The following is a 14,879-nucleotide window of genomic DNA, read 5'->3' on the forward strand; positions in this document are numbered from 1 at the left end:
ACTGTACTTGCTGCGGATTTTCTGCAACGAATTCCATTGCAGAAACTTTGCAGTATTTAGGCAACGTGTAAGCCAAACCCAGAACTGGATTCAGGAGAGAAGACCTATAAGGCCTTTCTTTATATATTTCCTCTATTTAGGTTCTGTTCCTGGTTTTGGCTCAAAAACCGCATGCAAAATCTGCACTGTGGGAACCCAAGCTTAGAGTATGTTCACACGGAAAATCAAAAATAGCTGAAAATGACGGAGCTGTTTTCAAGGGAAAACAGCCTCTGATTTTTAGTCGTTTTTCCATTGACCGGATGAAAAACAGCTCAAGAAGTGTCATGCTCCTTTTTACGTGCCTTTTTGAAAACAGCGGCGTAAAACGCCGTCTGAACTAAACGCAGTCTTTTCCCATTAAATTCAATGGGCAGATGTTTGTAGGTGTTTAGCTAGCGTTTTTCAAGGCGTATGTCGAGCCATTTACGCCCCAAAATACGCCTGTAAAACTCTGCGTGTTAACATATCCTTAAAGAGACTGTCACCACATTATAAGTGCCCTATGTCCTATATAAGGAGATGGGCGCTATAATGTAGGTGACAGTAATGCTTTTTATTTAGAAAAACTATCTATTTTAAACCACTTTATTAGCGATTTTAGCTTTAGGCTAATTACTTTCTTAATGCCCAAGTGGGCGTGTTTTACTTTAGACTAAGTGGGCGTTGTACAGAGGAGTGTATTACGCTGACCAATCAGCGTCATGCACTTCTCTCCATTCATTTACACTGCAGATAGCGATATAGCTATATCACTATGTGCAGTCACATAAACACACTATAACGCTGCTCCTGTGTCATGACAATGAATATGCATTACCTCCAGCCAGGACGTGATGTGTATTCAGAATACGGACACGTCTGAATCTTTTCTGTGAGATTCCAGCAAGGCAAGCGTAATCTCGTTTGAAATGACAGGTTACATACTAATCTCGCGAGATTACGCTTGCCTTGCTGGAATCTCACAGAAAAGATTCAGGGTATGTTCACACGAGGGTGTCCGTTACGGCTGAAATTACGGGGATGTTTCAGCCTGAAAACATCCCCGTAATATCAGCCGTAACGGCATGTGCAGGCGCTTGAACGCCGCGTCCATTACGGGCGTAATTAGCGCTGCTATTCATTGGAGTCAATGAATAACGGCTCCAATTACGGCCAAAGAAGTGACAGGTCACTTCTTTGGCGCGGGCGTCTATTTACGCGCCGTCTTTTGACAGCGGCGCGTAAATTACGCCTCGTGTGAACAGACAAACGTCTGCCCATTGCTTTCAATGGGCAGATGTTTGTCAGCGCTATTGAGGCGCTATTTTCGGACGTAATTCGGGGCAAAAACGCCGGAATTACGTCCGTAAATAGGCCGTGTGAACATACCCTCAGAAGTGTCAGGATTCTGAGTACACATGACGTCCAGGCTGGATGGTCATGTGTATTCATTATCAGGACACTAGTAATGTTAGGGCTTGTGTATGAGGCTGCACATAGTGATATATCTATATCGCTAGTGCAGTGTAAATGAATGGAGAGAAGTGCATGATGCTGATTGGTCAGCGTCATGCACTCCTCTGTACAACGCCCACTTGGTCTAAAGTAAAACACGCCCACTTGGGCATTAAGAAACTCATTAGCATAAAGCTAAAAATCGCTCATAACGTGGTAAAAATATAAAGTTTTTCTAAATAAAAAGCATTACTGTCACCTACATTACAGCGCCCATCTCCTTATGTAGGAGATAGGGCACTTATAATGTGGTGACAGAGTCTCTTTAAAAATGGAAAATCTATGTGTAGCCTTGGGCCTTATAGTTCTACCTATGGGTAGACCGTTAGGGTTATTTCGCACAGAGATTTTTGTAGGCAGAATAATCTGTCTCAAAATTCCTTAAGGAATTTTGAAGCAGATTTTTAACTGCAAGCGTTTTTCTTCAGCTGCGTTTTTTGCCCGCGGTCGTAGAATCTAATGCAAGAACCGTGGGCAAAACGCTCGGAAACGAGTGCTGCAGGTTCTCTCTGCCTCCCATTGATTTCAATCGGAGGACAGAGCCGGACACTGCGGAAAGTAGGAACACGTTTTTTTTTTTTAGGAGAGCGGCCAAAGGCTGCCCAGGAAAAAAAAAAAAAACACTTCTGCCTCCCTTTAAAATCAATGGGGACGATTTGGGCCGTTTATTGGTGCCGATTCCGATGCGGTTCTTGCGTTAAAAACCCCTCTGTGTGAACTACCCGCAGATATTGGACTATGTATACATGATAGCAGCATGAATAACTGCCTTTACTTCAATACATTAGTAAAGTAGCGTCATTGTATAGATACTGCACAATTATGTATCATTCAAAAACAAAAAAATATATCTAAAAAAAAAATAAAAAATGCATTCCTAGAAACCCCTTTTAAATTGTGTATTCACTCCATCGGTTGAGATGGTCTGTTTACTATTGCATTGCATTTGAGCAGATGGGAAATAGACAATTACAGATTGAAATCCGAAATCAGTTTATAATTAATTTCATTAGGAAATTAGAAGAAAACCGCTGCAATGGATGACAGCTAACTAACTCAACAATCATTCTTATAGAAGAGAAATCGAAAACCTGAAAAGCGAAAAAGTCCAAACAAAGATAAAGTGGCACACCAGGAATGTACTAGATGTATAGAATGGACATATACACAGGGCAGAAGTGCTACAATGTGGGCAAACTCCTATTAGCAGGTGAAGTAATAGGCGGGCACAGCAGCAGATGTAGACACAGACAGAATGCACATGTAACAAGTAGAGGAATAGATAAGCGTCACTGAGTGGCAAGTCTTACCTGGCAGCCCTTTTTATGATGGAATCCCACCACCACAATATGCAGCACAGGCCCCGCTCTGCCCCCAGGGTTCTCTTGCCCAACCTGGGCATCCATGCGTGACGTCACGAGGCACAGTCCGTTTTGCCACGGCCACCAGGGGGAGACCTGAGGCTTTTAGAATTTGCGTCTTTCTGACGTACTCTATATGATTATAGGGGCCGTATACCCGCACTATTACTAGAGTATCCAAGTCACTGTGCGTGTATTGCCCTGTGTTCAGTCCACGCCTCTCCCTCCCATACAGACCTGCCTGTTTCCCTCCTTCCTTCCAACTGTTAGCCTGCAGTCACATGTCAGTGACAGGCTCAGGGTGACGTCGGGCGCCCGCCCCCAAAAATCAACGTGCCGTGTGACCGCAAATCAGTGACCGGATTGGCTGAAGGCAGAGCGGGGTTTAGGGGATGTACGTGTAGATGACACGGAAGAAGCCATTAGTCTGCTTGGTCTGTGTCACTTGGCTGTGTCTATATACGTACACAGTCACATATTTTCTGTCAGAAATAGTTGAGTTCCCTCATGAAAAGTGTTATGAGTCTTCACATGAATGCTCTGGAAAAAAAGAAAAGCTTTGACTTTCTCGCTGACCTATCTGAGGGAGGCTTGTAAGGGTATGTGCACACACACTAATTACGTCCGTAATTGACGGACGTATTTCGGCCGCAAGTCCCGGACCGAACACAGTGCAGGGAGCCGGGCTCCTAGCATCATACTTATGTACGATGCTAGGAGTCCCTGCCTCGCTGCAGGACAACTGTCCCGTACTGTAATCATGTTTTCAGTACGGGACAGTTGTCCTGCAGCGACTCCTAGCATCGTACATAACTATGATGCTAGGAGCTTGGCTCCCTGCACTGTGTTCGGTCCGGTACTTGCGGCCGAAATACGTCCGTCAATTACGGACGTAATTAGTGTGTGTGCACATACCCTTAGTCTACGAGGGCCAGCCAGAGGCTGATCCTCATAGGCTTACTGACATGGGGGCCGTTGTCTGGCCCCCGGGTGCCATCACAAGCATCAGCAGCCCCCAAAATTGCATGGAGGCTGCTGATGTGCTACAAACCCTGTACATGCGGAGATCGCAATCGAGCCCCGCGTGTAACGGGTTAATTGCCGAAATCAGCGGCAATGAGCCGCTGATCGGCAACTAGTGGAGTGTCAGCTGTCAGGGACAGTTGACCTCCCGGTTCCCGATGCACACTGTCACAGACACGGTCATCGACAGTGTGCATCGCCAACGGCAGTGACGTCCTGTCACTCTGACAGGAAGTCTATCAGGAGGCTGATCCTGATAGGCTTCCGTACATGACAGACACGGAGGCCATTACTTGGCCTCCGATCGCCATGCTAGCCATCTGCAAACCTCACGATTTCATCGTGAGGTCTGCCGATGAGCTAGAAATCCCTGAATGCGGTGATTGCAATCGATCACCGCAATCAAGGGGTTAATTGCCGGAATCAGCGGAAATAAGCTGCTGATCGGCATACAGTGGAGTGTCAGCTGTCAGGGACAGCTGGCCTCCCGGTTCCCGGTGCACACTGTCGCCGACAGTGTGCACCGGGAACCACGGCAGTAACTGTATGTCCCTGTGCACTGGCCACATGGAGGTACAGTTTAGTCCTGGTGCGCCTAGGGGTTAAAGGGGTTGTCCAGGAAAAAAAAAAATTCGAAAAAGTGTCCCCCAGCCTTGATTTGCCTTCCTTAATACCCCCTATTAACTGGTTGCCGACACAGGACGAGTATGCTCGTCCTGAGCGGCGAGCACTTTGCGCATTAGGACGAGCATACTCGTCCTGTGTGACAGCCATCTGTGCGCGCGATCGAGAGCGGGGCAACGGCTGTAATACACAGCCACGGCCCCGCTCTGACAGCGTAGAGAGAAGAGAAACATCTCTCCGCCATTAACTCTTTGAACGCCGCAATGAAAGCTGATTGCGGCGTTCAAAGAGGGGGGACTGCACATTGATCGCGTCACAGAAAATAACTGTGACGCGATCAAAGCCCACAACTCGTATGCGCAGACAGCCCAGGGTCCATTGAAGGACCCCAGGGCTGTCTGAACATTTTTCCTCTTGTTATGGCATACTGAGGTATGTCCTAACAACTGCCTGTGTACAATCAGTAAGGGTATGTTCACACGGCCAAATTTCAGACGTATACGAGGCGTATTATGCCTCGTTTTACGTCTGAAAATACGGCTCCAATACGTTGGCAAACATCTGCCCATTCATTTGAATGGGTTTGCCGACGTACTGTGCAGACGACCTGTTATTTACGCGTCGTCGTTTGACAGCTGTCAAACGACGACGCGTAAAAATACAGCCTCGTCAAAAGAAGTGCAGGACACTTCTTTGGATGTTTTTGGAGCTGTTTTCTCATAGACTCCAATGAAAACAGCTCCAAAAACGGACGTAAAAAACGCCGCGAAAACGGCGCGAAAAACGTCGCGAAAAATGCGAGTTGGTAAAAAAACGTCTGAAAAGTAGGGTCTGTTTTCCCTTGAAAACAGCTCTGGATTTTCAGACGTTTTTGTTGACTACGTGTGAACATACCCTAACAGGCTAATGTACTGGCATATAGATCTATGCCAGTACATTACAGTTACAAAATCAAAGTGATAAATCCCTTTATGGGATTAAAAAAAGAAGTTAAATGAATGAAAACATTTTTTATTATAAATAAATAAATAAAAAGTAAAAAAACTACACAGAAACTCACATTTTTTCCCAAAACATGAAATAATATAGACATATTTGGTATCGCCACGACCGTAACAACCTGTACAACAAATGTATAACATTATTTATGATGATCGGTGTATGGTGTAAAAAAAAAAAATATTAAAACTGCAGCGGAACTGCTTTTTTTCTGCATTTTCACCAAAATAAAAATTTATAGAAATTAAACGATAATGTATTTGTACCAAAAAATGGTACCTACATAAAGTACAACTCGTCCCACAAAAAACAAAGTCTCATACAACTACGTCGTACAAAAAATAAAAGAGTTATGAGCGTCGGGATGCAAAGAGGGAAATGTAAAAAAAATTGCTCTGTCCTCAAGGCCAAAATTGGCCGTGTCCTTAAGGGGTTAAACTTCTAACCAGTTTCTGTTTGATCTCCATCATCACTGCTGCTCTTTCTGTTTGTTTACATCCCTTGCTGTTTGTTTACATCCCTTAGGGCAGATACAGACGGACGTTGCGTTTTTGCGCGCGCAAACAACGCAGCGTTTTGCGCGCGCAAAAACCATTTGACAGCTGCGTGTGTCATCCGTGTATGATGCGCGGCTGCGTGATTTTCGCGCAGCCGCCATCATAGAGATGAGGCTAGTCGACGCCCGTCACTGTCCAAGGTGCTGAAAGAGCTAACTGATCGGCAGTAACTCTTTCAGCACCCTCGACAGTGAATGCCGAACACAATATACAGCAACCTGTTAAAAAAAAAAGAAAAAGTTCGTACTTACCGAGAACTTCCCGGCCGTTGCCTTGGTGACGCGTCCTTGGTGACGCGTCCTTGGTGACGCGCCTCTCTTGACATCGGGCCCCACCTCCCTGGATGACGCGGCAGTCCATGTGACCGCTGCAGCCTGTGCTTGGCCTGTGATTGGCTGGAGCTGTCACTTGGACTGAATTGTCATCCCGGGAGGTCAGACTGGAGTTAGAAGCAGGCAGTTATCGGTAAGTCAGAACTTCTTTTTTTTTTTACACGTTCATGTATATTGGGATCGGAAGCCACTGTCCAGGGTGCTGAAACAGTTTAACTCTTTCAGCACCCTGGACAGTGACTATCTCCTGACGTCGCGTACCGGAAATTTTTTTGCCGGGTTCGGCCAAAACGAGTTCGGCCGAACCCGGTGAAGTTCGGTTCGATTGTCCGGGTTCGCTCATCTCAAAGACACTCCATTTGGATGTTTGGAAACAGAAAAGCACGTGGTGCTTTTCTGTTTACATTCATCCTTTTGACAGCTGGTGCGCTGTTTCAGTCGGTTTTCACGCACCCATTGACTTCAATGGGTGCGTGATGCGCGAAATACGCAGAGATATTGAACCTGTCGCGTTTTTTGCGAAGCAGACAAACGCTGCGCAAAAAGCACGGACTGTCTGTACTGCCCCATAGACTTGTATTGGTCTTTGCGTGGCGCGTGAAAACCACGCGGCCCGCACGGACCGAATACACGTTCGTGTGAATCCCCCCTTACTGTCTGTTTCCTGTCTTGTAACCAACCATACCCATGATCCCCTGCTGCATCTGAGGAGACAGTTGCATCCCCCCTTCCTCCAAAGCATCTCAGCTATTTGCATACTGCCACGCCCCTCTATGGTCATAGTGTCCTTCCCTGCTCTAATTACAAATTACAGGCAGACAGGTCCCTTCCTGCACACTGTCTGAGGCCGGATTTACACCAGCGTGTGCCTTTTGCATGCGCAAAAAAGTGGCGTTTTGCGCGCAAAAGGTACTTAACAGCTCCATGTGTGAGCAGCGTATGATGCGTGGCTGCGTGATTTTCGCGCTGCCGCCATCATTATGACACTCTGTTTGTATGTTTGTAAACAGAAAAGCACGTGGTGGTTTTCTGTTTTCATTCATACTTTTTACTGCTGTTGCGCGAATCACGCGCGTCACAAGTGCTTCTGTGTGCTGCGCGTGATTTTCACTAACCCATTGACTTCAATGGGTGCGTGATGCGCGAACCACGCACAAATATCGGACATGTCGTGAGTTTTACGCAGCGGACACACGCTGCGTGAAACTCACGGACAGTCTGCACGGCCCCATAGACAACATAGGTCCGTGCGAGGTGCGTGAAAATCATTACACGTTCGTCTAAATAAGCCCCTACACAGTAATAATCATCATTATCCTTTGTGCCTCCATCTATCCCTAATCTAAGTACAGGCACCCATCTCCCTCCCCCGCCCCTTTCACAGCCTGATAAATGTTAGGGTATGTTCACACGCACTAATTACGGACGTAATTCGGGCGTTTTTGCCCCGAATTACGTCCGAAAATATCGCCTCAATAGGGTTGACAAACATCTGCCCATTGAAAGCAATGGGCAGACGTTTGTCTGTTCACACGAGGCGTATATTTACGCGCCGCTTTCAAATGACGGCGCATAAATAGACGCCTGCGTCAAAGAAGTGACCTGTCACTTCTTTGGCCGTAATTGGAGCCGTTATTCATTGACTCCAATGAATAGCAGCGCCAATTACGTCCGTAATGGACGCAGCGTTCAAGCGCCTGCACATGCCGTTACGGCTGAAATTACGGGGATGTTTTCAGCACGGAAACATCCCCGTAATTTCAGCCGTTACGGACGCCCTCGTGTGAACATACCCTACGGGGATGTTTTCAGGCGGAAACATTCCCGTAATTTCAGCCGTTACGGACGCCCTCGTGTGAACATACCCTAAGGGTATTTTCGCTGCGTTTTTTACGGACGTTTTTGGAGCTTTTTTCACTACAGTCCATGGAAAACGGCTCCAAAAACGTCTTAAGAAGTTTCCTGCACTTCTTTTTCGCGGCCGTTTTTTTATGCGTAAAAAAAATGCATCAAAAAACGCTCCCTCGGAACAGAACGCCGTTTTCCCCATTGAAATCAATGGGCAGATGTTTGGAGGGGTTCTGCTTCCGATTTTTCGGTCGTATTTCTGGAGTTTACGGCCCGAAAAACGGACGAAAATAGGCTGTGTGAACATACCCTAAGTCTGCCCACTCCACCTAAGTCAGACATCTTGGTACACACAATCCAGTCAGCACATTTACCTCACCTGCTGCTGGATCTGTTGAGTTTTTTTGCTGGCAGAAAATTCTGCATCAAAATTCTGTCTTGAATTTGGAGGCAGATTTTGATCAGCCTGCACGCCGTTTGCCACGTTATTCTGCCCGCGGCCATTGAGGGAAAAAGAAGCGGCATGCCCTATTTTCGGGCGTTTACTCCTCTGACCTCCCTCTGACATCAATGGGAGGCAGAGAAAGCGTTTTTCGCAGTGTTTTTGCCCGCTGCGCTCAATGGCCGCGGGTGAAAAACGTGGCAAACGGTGTGCAGGCAGATCAAAATCTGCATCAAAATTCCGCTTGAATTCTGCCTGCAAAAAACTCTGTGTGAACAGGGCCTTACAGTGAAGCAAACTTCCGACTGTGTAGAGAAACGGCGCGTCATCAACTACCTTTAGGCTCTATTCACACGACAGGGTCCGAGTTTCGGCTGATAAAAACGGCGGATTTGCATCTCTTTCCGCTCCGGGCCATGCTTCAGTTTTTAAGCCGTTTTGCGCCCGTTTTTTTCCTTGTCCGTATTAAAAACGGATGAATTTAATTTGTACATTTTCTGCCACACACTGCCTTCTTTAGATAATGCCACACACTACCTTCTATATATAGCGCCACAGCCCCCTGTAGGTAATGCCACACAGCCCCCCTGTAGGTAATGCCACACAGCCCCCCTTGTAAGTAGTGTTACACAGCCCCCCTGTAGGTAGTGCCACACATCCCCCTGTAGGTAGTGCCACACAGACCCCTGTAGGTAGTGCCACACAGCCCCCCCTGTAGGTAGTGCCACACAACCCCCCTGTAAGTTGTGCCACACAGCCAGCCACCCTGTAGGTAATGGCAGATGGCCCCCCTGTAGGCAATGCCACACAGCCCTCCTTTAGGTAATGCCACACAGCCCCCTTGTACATAGTCACCCCCCCCCCTACTTTCCTGTAGGGGACGGCTCTCGGAGAAATCCCTCACTTTACTGTCCATATATGGACAGTGAAGGCAGAAACTTCTCCTGGAGCGGAATCCCCGGCCACATCGCCGGGGATTCCGCTTCAGAAGTCCCTGAGGTCAATCTGTCCATATATGGACAGTGAAGGCAGAGACTTCTCCTGGAGCGGAATCCCCGGCCACATCGACGGGGATTCCGCTTCATTAGTCCCTGACGTCATTGTGTCCATATATGGACAGTGAAGGCGGAGACTTCTCCTGGAGCGGAATCCCCGGCCACATCGCCGGGGATTTCACTTCAGAAGTCCCTAACGTTACTGTGTCCATATATGGGATTTCTCCTGGAGCGGAATCCCCAATCCCCGGCCACAGCTGTGGTCGGGGATTCTGCTCCTACAGGGAGCAAAAAACACCCTCCTCCTCCTCACATGCGCTTCGCACTGTGAGGAGGAGAAGGAGAGTGAGCGACGGAAGACACAGCCATCACACTACACACTGACACCACATTGTTCCATTGCGCATGCGCACATTTTAACTTACATGGCTGCTGAAGGCGCAGCCATATTATTTAACAGCATGCGTGGTGGAGTGTTTCAACCACGCATGCTCTAAGCAGAAACACGTGGTACAGTTACGTCATTTGTGACGTAACCTTACATTGTGACAGCCGGAAACCGGAAGTCAGGTAGTGGAGCGAATGGACGGGTCTGCACATGAAATGCAAATTTTACATTACCAAGCGGTCACGTGACGGAAAACGGGATACGACGCTACATTCATCTAATCAAATGTAAGTACATTACAAAGTTATATGTTTTCCATTGTTTAGTTTAACTAAAAGTAATTTTTTGCTTCCGGAAAACCCCTTTAACATTATTCTGCTGGTCAATACGATTACGGCAATAACGTATTTTTTTTCATTTTCAATGTTTTACTACTTTTACAAAGAAAAAACTTTGTAAAAAAAAAAATGATAGTTTTATTTCGCTGTTAGAATTTTTGCATCTATCAATGAGATTCAAGGAGTCATCGGAATAAATTGAAGTATTGCGGCCTTTTATTCTCGTTAACGAGGAGACTAAGCAACATCAGATTAAGTCATCTTTCAGCCTCTGTCTGCTGATACCTTGCGTATCATGGTTTTTATACATGGGATTAACTTATTTCTTATTCAACCAATTACAGACACACGATATATTCCAGATACATGATTATAATTCTTCACACATCAGGTTTGCAGGTGGCCTTATCTCTCTCTGCAAAAATATTCCTGTAAGATGGGGGAGGCACTCCCACAAGCATCTTTGCCCTCCTCCCATCTCACTCCCTGTGCCTTCTCTGCAAGCTTCGTATGAGAACCAAGGTCAAAGATAACTAACTTTAATAACATGAAAACCTGTCTTAAAGGAACAATGTATTTCTTCATTACAAAAGAAACAAGATGGGAAACCATGACAAGATGGCCGCTGCACAAAATTACACACATCATATAAAGGATAGAAAATGGAGACTGCCCACCACTCTCACACTTGATAGCATATGCAACACTTTGGCCCCCATCACATAAGCATACAATTGAAATAAAACTTTTCTAATATTCCCCCCTGTTGTAAATTTATCAAGAAATGTTCTGTGAGACATCTAAAACATTCTTTCTTTAACAGGTTCCCGACCGCTGGCCGTAAATATACGGCCAGCGGTCAGGGTCTCTAAAGTCCGGCGTATAGTATATATACGGCCGCACTTCAGAGACTGTGCACGCGCGATCGCGTGCACACAGCTCTATGCCCTGGCTGTTGCTAACAGCCATGGGCACTGGGCAGAATGTCAGGGGTCAATCTTTTGGCCCCTGAACATGTGATCGCTGTGACAACCAATCACAGCGATCACATGCATTTCTGCTTAGAAAACAGTGTGCACGCGATCGCGTGCACACAGCCCTGTGCCCTCGCTGTTACCAACAGCTCTGGGCACTGGGCAGAGTATCAGGGACCAATCTGATGGTCCCTGAACATGTGGTCGCTGTGACAACCAATCACAGCGATCACATGCATTTCTGCTTATAAAACAGTGTGCACGCGATCGCATGCACACAGCCCTGTGCCCGCGATCGCGTGCACACAGCCCTGTGCCCTCGCTGTTACCAACAGCTCTGGGCACTGGGCAGAGTATCAGGGACCAATCTGATGGTCCCTGAACATGTGGTCGCTGTGAAAATCACAGCGACCACATTTGTTTTATTTTGAGTTTTCTGGCAGTAAATCTCCGGCCTCTTTTCTTCTCCTCAAATATTGTTTCAGTTTGAGGAGAAAAAGAGACTCGGGAGAATTGCTGCCAGAAGATTACAGTGAAAAAAAAACAAACAGTTACACTATAAAACATTCTCTGTATAGATAGATTTCTATCTATCTATACAATCTATCTATCCATCTATCTTTTTTTCTATCTATCTACCTTTCTTTCTTTTATTCTATTAGAATAGGCAGGTAGGGAGTATATAATTATATATATATCCACATATATATAATATATATAGCAATAGCGGTTTATTTTTTTGTTAGCGGTAGTGTAGATATATATAGCAGTTAGGCCCCATGCACACGACAGCAAAAAACCTCCGTTTTTGCGGACCGCAACTGCGGTCCGCAAAAACTGAGCCATTCACTTTCATTGAACGCTGACACCTTTCAGTAGCACTACGGAAGGGTGTCAGTGCCGTGGAAATGTTCCGGGAATTATGGAACATGTCCGTTCTTTCGCATTTTGCGGGCCGTGCTCCCATACTTTGTATGGGAGCACGGCCCGAAAATGCGGCTGTCAGTCAGCGGCCGGCCGTGCCCGCGATCGCGGACAGCAATTGCGGGCACGGTCGTGTGCATGGGGCCTTAGTTTGTGTGTTTTATAAACAAAATAAAAAAATAAAATTTGTTTAGTTAGTGTTAGTGTTAGTTACGTTATGGCGAGGAAGTTGTTTAGCGCCGAGGAGGCATACGCCATGCTGTGGTCTGAGTCGGAGACCGCATCAGAGATGGCGTTCGAGATGGAACCTGTTTTAGGTAGTGACGATGACAGCGTCACTTCAGGTTCATCTTCAGGGGACGTTGTCCCTGATGCAGTCGAAACTGCAGAACATGAAAGCGCAGGGCCAAGTAGCGCTGTAGCACGGGACAGCCTGGTCCCTCCAGTCCAGGCTCTTGTATGGGCACCTGCCCCATCTTTTGGGCCTAGAATCCACGGATTTACTGCCACTCCTGGCATAACCGTGGACAATACAAATTTTGTCCAAATGGATTACTTCCATTTATTTATAACGGACGACATCCTAAATCAGATTGTCCACGAAACAAATTTATATGCCACGCAATATATAAGGCAGAAACCTTCATCCACCCATGCCAGAGATTGGACGCCCACCAATTTGCAGGAATTAAAAAAAAATTTGGGGCTCACCCTAAATATGGGTATTGTCAAAAAGCCCTCCATTAGGTCTTACTGGTCAACAAGACCCGCCCAAGCCACCCCAGTATATTCTGCAGTAATGCCCAGGTCTCGTTATGAGACAATAATGAGGTTCCTCCACTTCAATGACAACGCACAGGCCCCCCCAAGTACCGATGCAAACCGGGATCGGTTGTTCAAAATAAGACCGCTAATAAATTCCCTGAATAATTTATTTCTGCAACTCTACACCCCTGAGCAGAATGTAAGTGTGGACGAGCAGATATTTTGGAAGTGTTATAGAAACTCTGTTGAGTTTTGTAAAACCAGCTTTGAAAAAAAGCGATATGTGAAATAATCTTCTTCTATCGTCCGCCCTCCTACATCTCTATGTGATAAATAAGGCCACATATTTGGTATCCCCGTGCACGGGAGAAGTGGCAGAATGTGAACGGAGATTAATTTTGACCGTGGTCTATACCGTGTGTGAAAAATGCTGGTATAAACTGACGCATTTGCTAAAAAATTGCTAATTTTATTTTGTTCCATCTTATTCAAGAAACTTTCAGAAGAAAACTGGACTGTCTAAAAATATGATAAACCCCTTGAAGAAAACCTTGTGGGGTCTGCTTGCGTGAATGAAGTCATTTATGGGGTGATTCTAATCTTTCAGCAGCATTACACCCCCCAGAAAACAGTATGCGGCTATAAAGTCAAGTGCAGAATTCCTGGACCGAAAAGGCCAAAAAGCCTCCTTTTATGCCAAGCCCTGGCACATGCCCGCACAGTGAATAAGGCACACATATTTGGTATCCCATGCACGGGAGAAGTGGAAGAACGTGAAAGGAGATGAATTTTGGCCGTGGTCCATACCGTGTGTGAAAAATACTGGCATAAACTGACGCATTTGCTAAAAAAGTGCTGATTTTATTTTGTTCCATCTTATTCAAGAAACTTTCAGAAGAAAACTGGACTTGCTAAAAATATGATAAACCCCTTGAAGGAAACCTTGTGGGGTCTACTTGTGTGAACGAAGTCATTTATGGGGTGTTTCCAATGTTTCAGCAGCATTACACCCCCCAGAAAACAGTATGCGGCTATAAAATCAAGTGCAGAATTCCTGGACCGAAAAGGCCAAAAAGCCTCTTTTTATGCCAAGCCCTGGCACATGCCCATGAATAAAGCACACATATTTGGTATCCCCATGCACGGGAGAAGAGGAAGAATGTGAAATGCGATGAATTTTGTCCGTGGTCCATTTTGTGTGTGAAAAAGCTAGCATAAACTGACGCATTTGTTAAAAAAAAAAGCTAATTTTATTTTGTTCCATCTTATTCAAGAAACTTTCAGAAGAAAACTGGACTGTCTAAAAATATGATAAACCCCTTGAAGGAAACCTTGTGGGGTCTACTTGTGCGAATGAAGTCATTTATGGGGTGATTCTAATGTTTCAGCAGCATTACACCCCCCAGAAAACAGTATGCGGCTCTAAAATCAAATGCAAAATTCCTGGACCAAAAAGCCTCCTTTTATGCCAAGCCCTGGCACATGCCCGCACAGTAAATAAGGCACACATATTTGGTATCCCCATGCACGGGAGAAGTGGAAGAATGTGAAAGGAGATGAATTTTGTCCGTGGACTATACCGTGTGTGAAAAATACTAGCCTAAACTGACGCATTTGCTAAAAAAGTGCTGATTTTATTTTGTTCCATCTTATTCAAGAAACTTTCAGAAGAAAACTGGACTGTCTAAAAATATGATAAACCCCTTGAAGGAAACCTTGTGGGGTCTACTTGTGTGAATGAAGTCATTTATGGGGTGATTCTAATGTTTCAGC

At 45.9% G+C, this 14,879-nt stretch overlaps 1 protein-coding gene across 1 annotated transcript in view; it reads right to left on the reverse strand.

The window, feature by feature from the left end:
* Positions 1-3,218, reverse strand: part of AVL9 (AVL9 cell migration associated) — a 56,116-nt gene extending 52,898 nt beyond the window's left edge. Inside the window, exon 1 of the mRNA XM_075826951.1 lies at positions 2,847-3,218. Coding sequence (XP_075683066.1) covers positions 2,847-2,942 — 96 coding nt within the window. The 5' untranslated portion in view covers positions 2,943-3,218. The remainder of the gene's footprint in view (positions 1-2,846) is intronic.
* Between the last annotated feature and the right edge of the window lie 11,661 nt (positions 3,219-14,879).

This window comes from Rhinoderma darwinii, chromosome 5 (genome assembly GCF_050947455.1).
Source record: "Rhinoderma darwinii isolate aRhiDar2 chromosome 5, aRhiDar2.hap1, whole genome shotgun sequence".
NCBI classification, from domain to species: Eukaryota; Metazoa; Chordata; class Amphibia; order Anura; family Rhinodermatidae; genus Rhinoderma; species Rhinoderma darwinii.